Below are 16,277 nucleotides of genomic sequence, written 5' to 3'. Positions count from 1 at the left end.
CCGTTCTATTAGATCTACTTCGGCGCACTCTGATGCTTTAGATTCCAATAGATGACGTCGAAGCTCCAGACTTGGGCCAGACGAAGGGAGTGGTTCAAGGGGATGTTGTGGAGATCTGGATGTAGTGAGTCCACGGTCGACTCGGGATACAAGTGCTACTGTTAACCTCAAGTCAAGAAGGTGGAAGAATGAATGAAAAAGCGAGAAGAAGATGGAAAAAGAGCAAAGATACACATGCGGCCTCTAAAGCTAAGCTGGGGCCAAAAGCATAATTTTAAATGAAAGGTGCCTCAAAAAATTCCAAAAGTTTGTGTAAAAGAGCGCGAGGCTCCCTCCTGTGCCAATTGTAAAGTATTAAACGGGTGTAGGCTAGAAGGGGGAAATAGACAAAGGACCTTGCCACATTGGCCGGTCATGTAAAAGAAAGGGACGGGTGCCCATGGAATTTAGGGTTTTGTATATAAAGTTCAAAAAGTGAATGGAAGCTCATTCTTTGGTGTGTGGCTAACAAGAGATCTTCTCTTATTTTCCTCTCATTGCTTGTGTGTGCTCTTAAGAGAGGGAGTGTGAGAGAGTGAGTGTGTGAGAGTGAGGGATCAAGAGGGTGAAGCTCTTCACCATCTCCTCTTTTTTTTTCTCTCTTCTCTTCTCTTCTCTTGCGCACGCGGCTATGGTGGATGGAGCTTGGAGATGGAGGAGGCTTGAGGTTGGTTGAGCTAGCATCTAGGATCATGGAGCTACCGATGTGTGCGAGAGAGAAGGCAACTCATATCGGCATCAAAGTAAGCTCACTACACTTGTAGGATTGTCGGCTAGGTGAGAGATAGCCATTAGAGCTTGCTTGGAACGCTTCAAACGATAAGTGGTCCGTGGGTTTTGGCGGTTTAGCGAAAGCTCCCACATTTTGTTTCCGTTGCCGGGACCAGCAGACTCAAGGTTGAGCATTTACGCACCTCATATCGAGCATCAAAGTAAGGGATTCATCCCCGAAATGGAGCTTGAGATAGGTAGGAAGGTTGGGTGTTTTGATCTTCAAAACAAGTAAGTATTTTGGGTTAGTCTGTTTGTTTGATAATTGGAAGACATTGAGAAATCATTTTAGTTTATTGCTTTCGATTCTTGTTGCATTTAGTGTAGGATAGGATTAGGAAATCGAATCGGAAAAGGGTAGGGTTTGCTGTTGCAAAACAGGGCAAAACAGGGCATGAATCATGTAAAAAATGGCAAAAAGCTTGCTTGGAATGCTTAATGTTGGCAAGTGAGTGATTGGGAGCATCAAAACCTTACCCGGGGTTTAAGAGCCAATAGGCCAAGGGAGAGCTCATTTGCAACCACTGAAATGAGAGAGAGAGAGAGAGCCCCCACAAAGATTCGATTCGATCTCATCATCAGAGAGCCTACCGCTCACCTCATGTATACCAATCACTTTCCGTGGTGCCTTAGTTGGGATCTGGAAGTTTGTGCTTGGAGTGATTGCCTAAATCGTGAGATTTGATCAAAATCATCATCGCGCGGCATTCATCACGCCACGTTCGGCCCGTCTGCCACATTGTTAGGCTGAGTCCCAGATTCGGCCCTTGGACCCTGCCATTCGTTCGGCTCGACCTCGAAACCCTAATTATCCCTCAGCCCATCCGAGTGACGGCACTTGGCCCTTTGACCAACTCGACACTCAGCCTGTAGTCCACTTGGCCCCATTTACCAGTTTGGTCCTCGGTCCAAGACCCGACTCGGCCCTCGGTCCAAGACCTGACTCGGCCCTCGGTCCAACACCTGACTCGACCCGTCCGAGTGACAGCACTCGGACCTCGGCCCACGAAAATTTTTCGTCCTCGGAACAGTGTGATTCGATTCGTCCGAGTCACCCACTCGGCCCTTGCAATTCGGACCAGTTAGGACGAGTGTATATTTTCCTCAACTTTTTAGAAATTTGACCTGACCCCTAGCTGGAGCTCAGCAGCGCAAACTGTCGCAAGCCCTCATGACTCTCAGAACTTGATTCTGGCGCGTGGAAAAGACAAAATCGTAAGGCGCAGCCGCTTAACAATTTAAGTGGGTTGTCACAAGACCTAGAGGCAACCCATTGAGCCATAAAATCCTGATTGGACCCAAGAACGGGCAAGGCAACGTAACCGAAAAGCCCTAAATCCCATCAAGATGGCCAGAGAATTCATCAACAAAGCCTATCAAGCCCAAAACGAAGCGAGGGTGCGTAAGATGCTTAGAGGCTGTTTGCCGCACTCACCTTGAATTGATGGCCAGAGAATTGATCAACAAAGCCTATCAAGATGGCCAGAAAATTGATCAATGAAGCCTATCAAGCCCAAAACGAAGCGAGGATGCATAAGATGCTTAGAGACTGTTTGCCGCACTCACCTTGAATTTTCGCACTTTGAGTGCACTTAAGGAAAAATGAAAGCCTGACTGAGCACAAGTGCACTAGAAAGAACACACGCACTGAGTGGAGATAAATTGAGGACTCTATTTAATACGTCAAGGAACTCACTCTGATAAACCACTCAAGGAACCCATAAATAGGAGAGAACCCACAGACGGAGACAAACTATCAACACGCGAAGTAGGACCAAGCAAGCAGCGCAAATGAAGTGGATTTCACAAACCTACTCAACTTGATTGATAGCTTGGTGGAGCATGAGAACTCGACTATGGAAAAACAAGATTCAGACCACAGGTCCAACGAGGAACTTGACTTAGGCATCTTCCAAAGGCTATTCAGTATAGTTGGTTAGCAGCTACGATGTGCACGCCCAATATGAGCACCGCAGCCGTACAACAATGCTATCATCGTAGACTTAGAAGAAGAGAGAAAGCTAGCCCACAAAGCATTGCAAAGCATAGTCGCATACAATAGAGACCAGCAAGCCAGGAGTCAAAGGCAAAGCACGGAGTTGCGTGAGGTGCAGGAGTGCTGAACTTAGCCGCCCTAATGGTCATTTCCTAACGGCAACTAGCGTTGAACCCCAAGCGAACTACTTTACGCAAAAAAACGCCAGGGCCAAAGCGGATTCACGCTGCACTTGGTTCAAGGAGAATGGGAAACGAGAGGGATGCAAAGCTCAACCTCTCTGCCATAAGGCATAGTCTCATTCTGTTCCCCTAAAACAACGTAAATCGGGATTATTATAACTTAGACTCTAAGTCAACGCCCTTGCTGTTCGTGTCCTTTGAAACAATCTTCTTACTGTCTATCACGATTGAGAAAAGTTCTCGGCCAACCGGGACCACACATCCATAGGACGGACCCATGGCCACATCCACCGCACTTTCCTCAAGTTGTTTTAATTATCTAATTACCTACCACATTTAGTTGGACATGCATCAATCAGCTTCCTTAATTAGTTCGTTAGGCATCGGTTCCTTCACGTAATCATAGCACTTGACATAGAAAAGCAATGTCAAACAAGTTCCTTTTCAACAGCTTATCATATTTATCTTTGGAATACATTTATAAAGTCCAACCTGTAGGCTTATCCATAATCCGCTCGAAGGCTATCCAGCAATCCACACGGATTACTAATCCAAGATTTCGCCCATAGACTAGTATGCGGGCCTCGAGATCTAATCCCGAGTCACGTTGGCCTCTTGTGCAGGGCCCGGAAAGCAAGGGATTTACGGCCAGAGCCCCCCTGGCACCCAAGTGTCCTCCTGCTCCAAGTAGTGCTCAACGGAGAGACCTCTCGCGGCGGGTTCGGTCCACCTTCCCGACGCGGTTAACAACCCCCTTGGTTAGGGTCAGGTAGACAGTCGGGGGTAACTGAGGTTGCCTCTCCCTTTAGGCCTTCAACCTGAAGCATTAGACATCTTTTCATCCTTTAATTCCTTGAGCAAACAAAGCAAACAATGCTCTATACAACTGTTACAAGCACAATCATTTCTAGTGGTCGTTATTTTTGGCCAACTGCTAAGGAGTGAATCCTTCTTTCTGAATGCATTCTGCATTCAATCCGGGATCAATTGCAACTTGGTAAGATTCCCAAGGGTTTGTTTGTTAACCCTTATATCCTCGGGTTAGGGTCTTACCCTCTAACCCAACTTAACCAATACCTTAAATTCAATTAATAATAAGTATGTTGCTCCAAATTATTGATTTGGTCCTTTGCTTCCAAGCAAATATCTAATCCCCTTGTCTTGGTCACTTTTCCCAAGAAAGGTGCTATGTCAAGATGACTACTCATCCTCTTGCAAGATAAACTTGCACAAGAAACTGCCAATCCTATTCCGAGGAATCGGCAATTCCCTTGTGATCCAATCACAAGATCATGCGACTCTGCAACTTGTTGCCAAGTGTCGCACCTAATCCATGGGACTATTCTACCCATCGAATGGCTTCTTCTAATCACGAAATCATGATTAGATAAGAAACAGGGTTAGGGTGTCTTCATAACAATCCGTTCCTGATTGCACTAGACCGATATTGTCGGTCCTAAGGTTCCAATTTCAAACCGAGTTTCATCTTTTTAACGAGCGATCCTTAGGGTAGAAACCCTAGATCGTCTCTCGCAAGTATGTCCTATTGTCCCTACATTCCGTGAATGTGGGCAAGTCTTTAGGTTTAAGAGTTTCAGCTTTGGCAATAAGAACGATTAGGTCATGTCCTTAACGTGCTAAGTCCCAATTAGCACTTGGGATATGTTGCATCACTTTAACCATTCTTGAACGAGCCCCTCGCGGTTTAGGAGTTTACGTTAAACCAATTTACTTGTCTATTCTTGAAGATATTTACGATATCATTTTCGTAACCACATGATTCATTGCCTACGTTTGAGTAGATTTACAAACCCTACTTTTCTGGTTAAAATCAAAGCATATGCTAAGTTACGGCATAGCTTTTATTGATTCTTCTAGAACATGCATTCAAGATTCATGCTACTAAGCGTTAGGGTTTTATGTGAACCATGCAACTTTTTCTAACTTCTTTTCTAAATGAGATATTCGTATGCTGAATGAGAATTACAAAACCTCTCGTAACTATTTACGTAGTTGATTGAGATTTAAGTCAATTGTCTAGGGTTTAATCTACTTCATGCAGCTCAAGAACTATTTCCATGCCTTGCGAATTCCTACGGATTATTAGCGACCTTGTTTTAATGAATCATTTCGAAGGAAAGATGCCCAACAATGCGACATGTGATTTAATCTTTCCATGCATAATCGAAGTGTACAACAATAATTTTGACTTTATAAAGATGGTCATTAGATAATCTAAGTTCGTTACTTTGCAATGCATAAAAACCACTTGCTAAGAATGCATAGAGATCTTATGCTCTTCTTTTTCATTCGTATAATACAAATGACCGATTCTTTGATCGGAGTTATTTCCTTTAATTTAGTCAAGATATTTCAATCGAAAAAGTGCATCCTAATTTTTGTAAATGAATCATGCTCAATTGAATTATTACGATGTAAATCAAAATTAGGAAGAAAACCTGGACTTGTGGATTTGGTGAAATGTCCACATGGATGTTAGGAGATGATCCTCCTGCAGTTGCGCCTTGTGGCTTCTTAGGGGCTATCGCGAATTTGGCCTTTTCGCCTGGGACGCAGATTTATGATCTTAGCCATCTCTTTCGCACGCGAAACTCCCTTTGTGATTCGGCTGCCTTGATCGATTCCACCATCTTTCAAAATCGAGCTTTAGAAGGCCTTAAAGGCTTGCTCCTCGGAGTAGTGATTTCACGATTAGGAAATGGATTTAAAAGGCTTGTAACGGAAGGACTTAAAAGGAAACAGGGTTTTTAAAAAACTTTGTGGGGATGCAAGGGCTTAAACTTCGGGGCTATAAGGGAAGGAAAAGGCCTTAAACTTCAAGGAAAAAGGGGTGTAAAAGATTGCTTTGGGAAGGCAAATAAAAGGGGATTTTTAAAAGATCCCGGGGTAACAAGAACCTGCTTGAGAGAGCAATAGGGAAGGGGGTTTAGAACCTCGGCTAATGGAATGACAAAATAAAAAGGGGGGAAAGGGGGTTATTTCTTGGGGTAAATGGGCTTTTAAACCCACTTGACAGGGCAATAGGAAAGGCCCACGAGAAGGGGTTTAGAACTCGGGCTTTAGGAGCTTGTGGTGGGAAACCTAAGGAGGAAAAAAAAGGGGCTTAATGGGCTTTTAAAGGGCTTGGATGGGACCCCACGGGAATGGGGTTTAAATCCCGGGGAGGGGGGTTATAAAACCCACTTGAAAGGAGCCTTATAGAAACCCACAAGAAGGGGGCCTTCCTAAGGGAGCTTTAGAAGCTTCCCAAGAAGCTTCTAAAGCTTCTGGGGTGTCGTGAAGGCCCACGTGGAAGGAGAGAAGACGACTGTTGGCAACGACGCGGCAGATCAAAGCCCTTCAGCTCCTCACCTCATGGCCTGGCACAATCGACGATCAGAGGCGGCGCTCTGCCTAGCAACGGCGGCTTTATGCAGCACCTCCTCCCTCCTCACAACCATACACCACACTCTCCTTTCTCACGGCAATCTTTACTATGTAGCTCTCTTTTGGCGGCGTAACGCTCCTTTGTTTTTTCCTTCCTTGCTCCCCTCCCACAGGGTTTTATAGGTGAAGGGAGGAGAACCTCCCTCCCCATGCGGCCTTACGCATGGATATAACCCTTCCATGAGCTCCAGCAAGGATGCTCAGTCATCTCGCCTCCCCTCCCTTTCCTCTAGCACGACCATCGGTTGGGGGAAAGAGGGATAATTACAAAAAAAAATTGTCATAATTGCAATATTATCCTTTTTGGCCTCCTACCAAGAGGAAGTTCCCATGTAACTAAACGGGGTTTTTTTTTTCCCCTTTTGACTCGTTTATGCAAGTGGAGATCAAGATACGTTGTGTATAATTTGAAAATCGCACCGTCAGTATTTTTGATGCTGGAATTCCCTTGCATGAGTATCACGCGGGTTAGAAATATTATCAACGGAAATATTACATTCAATCACTCTAATACGGGCAATCGGAACCAAGATTAGTGTTCTTACGAAAAACCGAGGTTCAATGTAAAGTGAATTGCAAAACTTTCAAAAAAGATCTTTCAAAATTTAAAGAAGGTTTAAAACCTTAAACCTTGAAATTTTTTAGCTTTAAAAATTTTCAAGGTTTAAACCTTGAAATTTTTTAGGTTTAAAATGGACAAATGCATGTAATTTGATTTTAAAAAATCCCTACTGAACTTTTGGTTTGAGATTTTTGTATGTGCTACTCAAAATGTTTTCGGTGAGAAAGATTCGCAAGGCTGAAGTCAACTGAAGTAGTCGAGCGGGACCAGCTCAATCGATGCAAGTCAACGGAATAGCATACGTCAGCTGCCCGGCATCTTTGCGGGGCTGGCAAGCGGCACGTCCACGTCGGATGCAGTTCGCGGTTTTGTTCGCCATGTAGGCTTCTCTTCTTTTCTCTGCCACACTGCGAAGCTCTGCGCGTCACAGGCATTATGTCGTTCTCCCGTTTCTGGTTGCCATGGAAGAGGTGCATTTGATCGTTCCACAGAAACAAAAGCAAGGCATGGCGTTGTATTGTGTTTTCCTTTGCGAGCAGTAATGGCTGCCCCGCAGAATAGTCACGCTTTTGGCGTCGACGGATTTGACCTCACCGCCAGGTACTCCGCTGAGGCCTTCTTTTCCCTTGTGAGGAGAGAGAGATTAGATGGTTGCTGGAAGCCTCTTCGGGTAGGTTTTCAAAGGGGGGGGGGGAGGGGCGCGGACACATTGCACGTGCCGGAGCTGATCATCATCGCAGGTGGCCCTGAGTTGCGCCTCGCGGGAGCGAATGAAATGGTGGTGATCAAGCACCTTTCCGGAGCCGCAGGCACTGGAGGAGAGAGAGCACATTGGCGCAACACGTATTTACTGTGATAGTGTTGTTGTGCAGAGAGAGAGAGAGAGAGAAGGAAAGCAGCTTGTCGACATGTGGAAACGCCAAAGTCATGAGAGGCGGAAGAAGAGAGGCGACATTGATGGATCCATCTAGGATCCACGCAAAAGCCATGACTCCATCACTGGCTCACCTAATCCTTCACGGGATTTAATTTGCTGGCCATGCTGTCCGAGAAGCACAGACAAGACTTTGTCCCATGCTAACCATCAACAGCATGTCCTTTCTTCTCCTGATTCTGAATGTAGCATATGTGCTGCGCATTCCGTCTACGCTGTCTCCTCGAGCCTGCTGCTGTGTGTGACAAGCATTTTTATTCCTTTCAGATTCCTGTCCCTTCCTTGTGCACTCCGATGACTGACAGTGAAAACCTGTCACTGCACGAGTCTTATAGCGATGTTGCATCCGAGAAGTCGCACAACACCCGCTGGATTGGAAGCCAGAGCTCCAAAAGCAAGCTCGGTGCAGCCTCAAACTTTGCAGGGTTTGCTCAGACCCAAGAAGAAGTGCACAGCAGGAATATTGAGATGGCAGATGCAGATCTCGAGGAAGGCCACGAAGAAGGCAGTGAGAAGGAGCCAGAGTCTCGCCCTAGTGTGCCGCTATACAAGCTCTTCTCTTTTGCAGATGGACTCGACTACGTGCTCATGTGCTTTGGCTCTCTTGGAGCTTGCATTCATGGAGCCGCAATTCCGGTCTTCTTCATCTTCTTTGGCAAGCTTATTGATGCTTTTGGATCCCATTCCAAAGACCCAGATGCAATGGCCAACGAAGTAGCTAAGGTATATTCCATTTTGGAAGATGGTGGTTGAAACATTTTATAGCCTAACAACGCTTCGTTTCTTTTCTCTGCTCCATAGCTCTTCTTTTCTCCATTATCCTCTAGAACAAAAATATTGAACTTGTTTCCTTTGCACTTCTGGAGTCGGTGAAAATTTGAAGAGACTGATCACAGTCAAATTTTAAAATCTCAAGTCCAGGTGAAAAACTTATGAGAGACTAATCACGGTGAAAATTCACTTGCAGTATGCTTTCTATTTCCTTTACTTGGGGCTTGCAGTCATGGGAGCGGGGTGGCTAGGTAACTATTATCCATGTACCATCTCTTGATGTTCTGTCCTGCACATTAAGCCAAATCTCATGATCACGGATGCCTCTTCTGGCAGAGGTTTCATGCTGGATGCAAACAGGTGAACGACAGTCGGGGCGCATGAGAATTCGATACTTGCAAGCAATGCTCAATCAAGATGTGGGATTCTTTGACATTGGAACCAGCACAGGAGAAATTATAAGTAGTATATCAAGTGACACTGCACTTGTGCAGGACGCAATCAGTGAAAAGGTGAGTTTCTACTTACATGAATGCTATTTTAACTTCTAAAATTTGTTCACAAGGCAGTTCATGAGTATACACCTGATTCAAAGGTCTTACTGTACAGATGGGGCACTATCTTCATTACATGGCGAGATTCATTGCTGGCTTTGCAGTGGGTTTCACGTCTGTTTGGCAACTGACACTCTTGACACTTGCAGTGGTCCCTCTTATGGCAGCAGCTGGAGGAACATATGCTGCAATTATGATTGGGCTGACTGGGAAGAGTCAAAAAGCTTATGCTGAGGCAGGAAGGATTGCAGAAGAGGTCAGTTAAATATTTTCATGATCTTTTGGTGTCCTGCTCTTTTATGGCATAGGTATGTACCTGTGGCTTGCTAGAATGAGAAAGACAAGTTGATGTTTCCGTGATGTTTGTCTGCCTGCAAATTATCTCAATGGTTGTTTTGTTTCATATAGCGGTTGGTTAGCTTGCTTGGTCTTCACATTGCTTATACAAGGTTCCATCCCAGCAAGGACAGCAAGTGACCTCTGCTTTGGGAGCATGATTATACACATGAACATTTCTTAACGTTGCATCTAAAGTATAGAAAGTAATATTGTCACTGTCTATGCATATCATCTTTTTGACCACGAGGTTGGAACTTTGCCTCTTCACCCTAGCTGAAAAACACAACCATTGAAAGGTTATATGCAGTTAGAGGTTAATGAACTTAATCCACAGATTGATAGACCATGGGGGACCAATTAGTAAAATTTGTGAACCTGGTCTTTGCTTCACTCGAGTACAGTGAAGAGATATCCTATAGGACAACCAGGCAGTGGAGACTAAAATCACGTGTTTACTGATTGTTGGACCTGCTGTTCGGCCTCACATTCCAACTAATTGAAGGTATGGATCTTTTTTGTTAAGATCTGTAGGATCACACTTGACTGCACATCCTGCAACCTAACGCTTTGCCCCACTTGTGAACAGTTTGTGCAAATGGTTTGTATATAGCCGCACTGTATGTGTGCTCATGCAAAGTGACAACTCTCTGTAAGGCTTTAGTTTTAGATAGGCCGGGTTTGAGGGCATCACCTGAGCATAGAGTAAGGGTTCTACTGTTGCAGCTGTATCAAGTCAGAATGTTTAACCAGTTATAACCATGTGTCCCTTCACCTTACTTTGTCTTGCAATGGCAACCAGTGGTAAAATAGGTGGCAACGAGTCTATGCCCTGCCCAAAATTTGAGGGTTGATTAATGGTAACTAGGGTTGGCCCCCAAAAGTAGGGATGTTGGTTCAAACCTTCAAATCCTTGCTTTCCTGCAGAGTAGTGCAGCGAGGAAGTAAAGATGAATAGAACGCCCAATGATGAAGGATGATATCATTGAATCACTGTGCAAGAGTTTGATAGGATACAGTTTTTAGAGAGAAGAAGCTTTTGTGACTATTTGTAATAGCTTCAATGGCCTGCATGGAAAATTTCAGATGCTTGCTGTTGTTTGCAATTAGTTAATCAAACTTGTGGTGATAATTTTCAAGCTCACCAACTTGACTGGAAAATACCCCATTTTTACAGAGAATTCAGTTCTCAATAGTGTGATGCCAATTTTGTTATTGTTTGTGGTTGAGACAGGAAAGAAAACTGTAAATTATTACATTGCCGGTGTAATGTGTGGGCCACTACTGAACTTGAGCTTCTAGTATGATCTGATTCTTTGGTTTCTATCTACAGAATCTCTGTCTGGAGCATTTCTCTTGCATAAACGGTGAAACTAACTTCTTCGCTTCAAAAAATGGGGCTCAAACTGACACTTCAGCAGTCCTAAAGCAAGTGCTAAATGCATTTTATGTGTTGATAGAATGTATTGACAGCTCTTGACCAATTTCAGGCTATCACTCAAGTGCGGACTGTGTATTCCTTTGTGGGAGAGCAAAAGACTGTTTACAATTATGGAGTAGCCTTGCAGAAGTCCTTCAAGCTTGGGAAGAAAGGTGGATTAGCCAAGGGAATTGGGGTTGGCTGTACGTATGGTTTGCTTTTTGGAGCTTGGGCCTTATTGCTCTGGTATGCCAGCATTTTGGTCATGCACAAGGTTACAAATGGAGGTCAAGCTTTTACGACAATTCTTAATGTGATCACTAGTGGCATGTAAGGGCATGATTTGCAGGTTTTAATGTAGTCAACTGTATCGTTTGTATGTATATCATGGTAGTTACTCTTGGGTTTTGGGTTTGTTTCCAGCTCACTTGGGCAGGCAGCTCCAAACTTGTCCGCTTTTGGCAAAGGCAAGGCTGCTGGCTATAACATTTTAGAGATGATAAAGAGGAAGCCTGCCATCAATGTTAATCTCTTGCAAGGACAGATACTTTCTCATGTTGAAGGACTCATAGAACTTTCTGATATAACTTTCAGTTATCCTTCAAGGCCAGATGTTGTCATCTTCCAAAATTTCAGCTTGAAAATACCACCTGGAAGAACTGCGGCACTTGTTGGTGGCAGTGGCTCAGGCAAAAGCACTGTCATATCACTTATAGAACGATTTTATGATCCAATATCTGGTTAGAACTTCAACCAGCAAGACATGACCTGGTTATGTAGTTTTTTCATATAGTTCTGATTTACCTCGTATTTAAAACACCAATAAGCTTGACTGTTGGTTAATGTAGGTAAGGTGATGATTGATGAATGTGATATAAAGACCTTACAGCTGAAGTGGCTAAGGGGCCAGATTGGGCTGGTGAGTCAAGAACCTGCTCTATTTGCAACAACTATTATAGAGAACATACTTTATGGCAGTGAAGCTGCTGATATGGATGCTGTACAAGTGGCTGCCAAAGCAGCAAATGCACATTCTTTCATTGAGCAACTTCCTAATGGGTACAATACTCAGGTCAGTAGTGGACAATATGCCATTTTTGAAGTGTTTGTACCTCATGCAGAAACTAGATATAAAGTAAGGAGAGGATCTTTACCATGTTTCAAATAGGTTGGTGAAAGAGGTGTCCAGTTATCAGGGGGACAGAAGCAGCGCATTGCTATAGCTAGGGCTATGCTCAAAAACCCCTCCGTCCTCTTGCTTGATGAGGCTACCAGTGCACTAGATGCAGCCTCAGAGAGGTCAGTGCAAGAAGCACTTGATCAGCTGATGGTTGGAAGAACAACTGTTGTAGTTGCTCATCGACTGTCAACCATTCGTAATGCTGATATGATTGCTGTAGTAAAGCTTGGAAAGGTGGTAGAGCTAGGGACTCATGAGCAGCTGATTTCCAAAGGTGAACATGGAGAGTATTTTACTCTTGTGAAGTTGCAAGAATCATCTATGAACAGGTCTTCCATTGAGGTGTCATCTTCAACAAGATATTCAAGGTGGGCATATGGCTCTTAATCTCCCTGGATGATATCTGCATGCTTGTTTTTCCATTAATCGTCTTAGTTGGTCATTTACAGGGACATAACTAAGTTATCATGTGCTTCATCTTTCTCCCACTCCAAGAATATGAGCTTTCGCACACTAAGCATGCGCTCTTTTCTGGGTGAATCAGACCTATATCCCCCAATTGATTTGGAGAGACATCAGATGGGGAGCTCAAGTGCACCATCGATGTGGAGGTTGCTCAGGATGAATCTTCCAGAGTGGCCTTATGCTATTTTGGGAATGCTAGGAGCTATCATGGCAGGGGTAGAGACTCCTCTATTTGCATTGGCTATAAGTCAAGTTCTGGTTACGTTTTACAATCCAGACAAATCATATTTGAAACATGAAGTGCGAAAAATTGCCTTGATATTTTCTGGTGCCTCTGTGGCTACTGTATTCATTTATATACTGCAGCACTATTACTTCACATTGGCAGGAGAGCGGTTGACTGTTCGTGTGAGAGTGAAAATGTTTTCCGGTAAATTTACTTTGTTTTGTTCTTACACATTTTACAATACATTGTGGAAGCAGTTAGTGATTTGTTTTGGTCTGTCATCACAGCAATTTTGAGAAATGAAGTCGGTTGGTTTGATCTGGATACAAACAACAGCAGCCTTTTGGCATCACAGCTCTCGACTGATGCCACATTGGTAAGAGCTGCTGTAGCAGATCGCATGTCTACAGTTACACAGAACTTAGCATTGACATTTACAGCATTTGCGATTGCTTTTGTATTGGAGTGGCGGATAACCATTGTGATCGTTGCCACTTTCCCTCTACTCATTGCAGCTTCAGTTGGAGAGGTAATTCAGAAATACAACCTTCAATGTTCTGGTCCTAATCCAACATTGACTCCCATTGGCCTATTTTGTATCTGTATTGAGTTCACATTTCTAACACATTCCTTGTCATCCTCATTGCAGCAATTATTTCTTAAGGGCTTTGGAGGGAACCTTGGAAAAGCCTATGGCCGTGCTAGTATGGTTGCTGGGGAGGCTGTAAGTAATATACGAACAGTTGCAGCATTCTGTGCTGAAGGAAAAGTAGTTGATCTGTTTACACGTGAATTAAGTGTCCCCAAGAAAAGACTTTGTTTGAGGGGACAACTTAGTGGGATTGGATATGGGATCTCACAATGCTGCATGTATGGGTCCTATGGTTTAGCCCTGTGGTATGCATCCACTCTTGTCAAAAAGCAAGAAACAAACTTTGGAGATGTGATGAAGGCATTCATGGTACTTATCCTGACTGCATTTGGCGTTGCAGAGACATTGGCAATGGCTCCTGATATTGTCAAGGGTTCACAAGCTCTGACATCTGTGTTTAATATTATGGATCGTAAAACGGAGATTGATCCAGATGATCCTGATTCTGAAATAGTGAGGGAAGTGAATGGAACTGTTGAGTTCCATCGTATTGCATTTAGCTATCCTGCTCGACCAGATGTTCAAGTTTTCAACAATCTAAATTTGCGAGTGCATGCTGGTCAAAGCCTCGCTGTTGTTGGGCCAAGTGGTTCTGGAAAGAGCTCTGTGATTGCTTTGATTGCGAGATTTTATGATCCTCAGTCAGGGGTGGTTCTGGTGGATGGCAAGGACATCAAAAAGCTAAATCTGAGGTCACTGAGACAGCATATAGCCCTTGTGCAACAGGAACCAGCTCTGTTTGCGACTAGCATTTATGACAACATCAAATATGGAAATGATGATGCAACGGAAATGGAAGTTATTGAGGCTGCTGAAGCTGCAAATGTACATGGTTTTATCAGTGGTCTTCCCCAGGGATATCAAACTGATGTAGGTGAAAGAGGTTTGCAACTCTCTGGAGGTCAGAAGCAACGAGTAGCAATTGCAAGGGCTGTCTTAAAGGATCCAGCAATTCTGCTGCTTGATGAAGCCACTAGTGCATTAGATGCTGAGTCTGAGAAGGTGGTACAAGATGCTCTTAATCGCTTGATGAGGGGTAGGACAACTGTAGTTGTGGCTCATCGTCTATCAACCATCCGTGGTGCAGACTCCATAGCTGTATTGGAAGGTGGGGAGGTTGTCGAACAAGGCAGCCACAATCAGCTCATTGGCAAGGCAGGAGGAAAGTATGTACACCTTATTAGCTTGCAACAAGATGGCAATGCCAATGGAACTCCTGAAAGAGCTGTAGGCTAGGGCACCCATGAAAATGCTCCTGAAGCTCATTCGTATTGGAAGAAAATTACTATTGGCTCTATGGAAAGTGGAACATATAGTAATCACTGCTTTTTCTCCAAGGAAGCCAATACTCATTGTCATCCACTCAGGAACACTCGATTCTGTAAGTTGGAGAACATTGTTGATTGCCCATGGACTTGCCCATGGACAGTTTAAGTACACGGACAGGTGCTTCAAAGTTCAAATGGCACGTTATACATACCCAGAGAGAGAAGCGAAACCAGCATATCTTTTCCAAAGCCAGGATAATGTTGGAAACTAATATGAAAATAAATGGCATGCACAATATATAGAAAGGACATTGCATTTCCATAAAAGCAGATACAATTTTTATGAGAGGAAGTTGCAGAAATTCTCTTGTATCATACCACAAATTTTGAAATCCCATTCTCATTTTGAGAATACACAAACAAGGATAAAGAACTCATACCAGTATGTTTGCAAATTACGCTCTCTGTCTCTCAGTCTCTCTCTCTCGATGAATGAAACCTTCTTTCTGAGCTAATAAAGCACTCTACAAAGATATCTCGATGAATGAAACCTTCTTTCTGAGCTAATAAAGCACTCTACAAAGATAAGATAGAAGAGGTACTGGGCAACTAGTACAGATATAACATAGCTGAACAAGTGAAGTCTAAAGCACGGGCAGTTGTACCTTGCAATGGCCCAACAATGTATGAATGAGATCCCTCTGGATGTGGCGCAGAATCTGCATTAGCAAAGGAATGTGAGGATGAACGACTGCAGCAATGGCTTGTCTAAATATTCGAGTGGCAATCAGATGCTATCGTAAGAGCAGAGCGACTTTGTTGTGCCTGTTCAATTACAGAATCTTTCCCACTAGGGTAAGAAGGGGTATTTAGGAACAGCTACTAGCTTCTGCTCTGAGTGAGAGAGGCAATTGGCTAGATGCTTTCGGAAAAGCTTTTGATTTGTTAGAATAGCTTGCTTGTTTTGTCATTCTTCTGGTCTAGGAGTGTCACCTATTTTTTGAATAAAGCATGGCCCCTATATAGTCTATCAATTGTAGTGAGAAAAATTTCTTAATGTTAGTCAATCCTTGCAAGTATATTTTCGATGGCAGAAGTTGAAATGAAGAAATTTGTTGCCTTTTCGATAGGCACAATTTTTTTGCGGCAACTTACTAGCTTTGCTACCCTATGTATTTTGACTTGAAACATGGGTGATTTCAAACTTGGTGAATAGAGAGGGGTCCCAACTTAAGATGGCCAAATCAAATTTCAAATCTATGGAAAAGTGTATGCTCACACACATGTTGGACGGCTAAAAAATTTTGGGGCCCTTTTTCGCATGTCATGGCCAAGTTTTGCATTCTCTCTTTTGGTCTGCCTAGCATGGATTCAACTCTCCTTTGCACCATATCTTCTCTTTGACACCTCACTTCTTGCCCCTACAAAAGAAGCTTCAAGATTGCCACATGGCTTTAGTGTTGCGCTTAACAAT

General features: G+C 43.7%; 1 protein-coding gene across 1 annotated transcript; it reads left to right on the top strand.

Annotated features, from left to right (window-relative positions):
- Positions 1-7,706: 7,706 nt before the first annotated feature.
- LOC148037232 (ABC transporter B family member 13-like) lies at positions 7,707-15,984 on the top strand. The gene is made up of 11 exons (XM_087676162.1): positions 7,707-8,654; positions 8,899-8,953; positions 9,039-9,214; positions 9,312-9,512; positions 11,083-11,342; positions 11,436-11,752; positions 11,861-12,084; positions 12,181-12,560; positions 12,642-13,087; positions 13,171-13,412; positions 13,533-15,984. Exons 1-11 carry the CDS (start codon positions 8,124-8,126, stop codon positions 14,769-14,771), a joined length of 4,071 nt encoding a protein of 1,356 aa, XP_087532288.1. The 5' UTR covers positions 7,707-8,123; the 3' UTR covers positions 14,772-15,984.
- The last annotated feature ends 293 nt before the right edge of the window (positions 15,985-16,277 follow it).

This window comes from Lygodium microphyllum, chromosome 4, assembly GCF_053477565.2.
Source record: "Lygodium microphyllum isolate KBCC chromosome 4, Lygodium_microphyllum_v1.1.10, whole genome shotgun sequence".
Lineage (NCBI taxonomy): Eukaryota > Viridiplantae > Streptophyta > Polypodiopsida > Schizaeales > Lygodiaceae > Lygodium > Lygodium microphyllum.
Note: the sequence above shows the minus strand (reverse complement) of the source record. Positions and strands in the feature narration are given on the sequence as shown.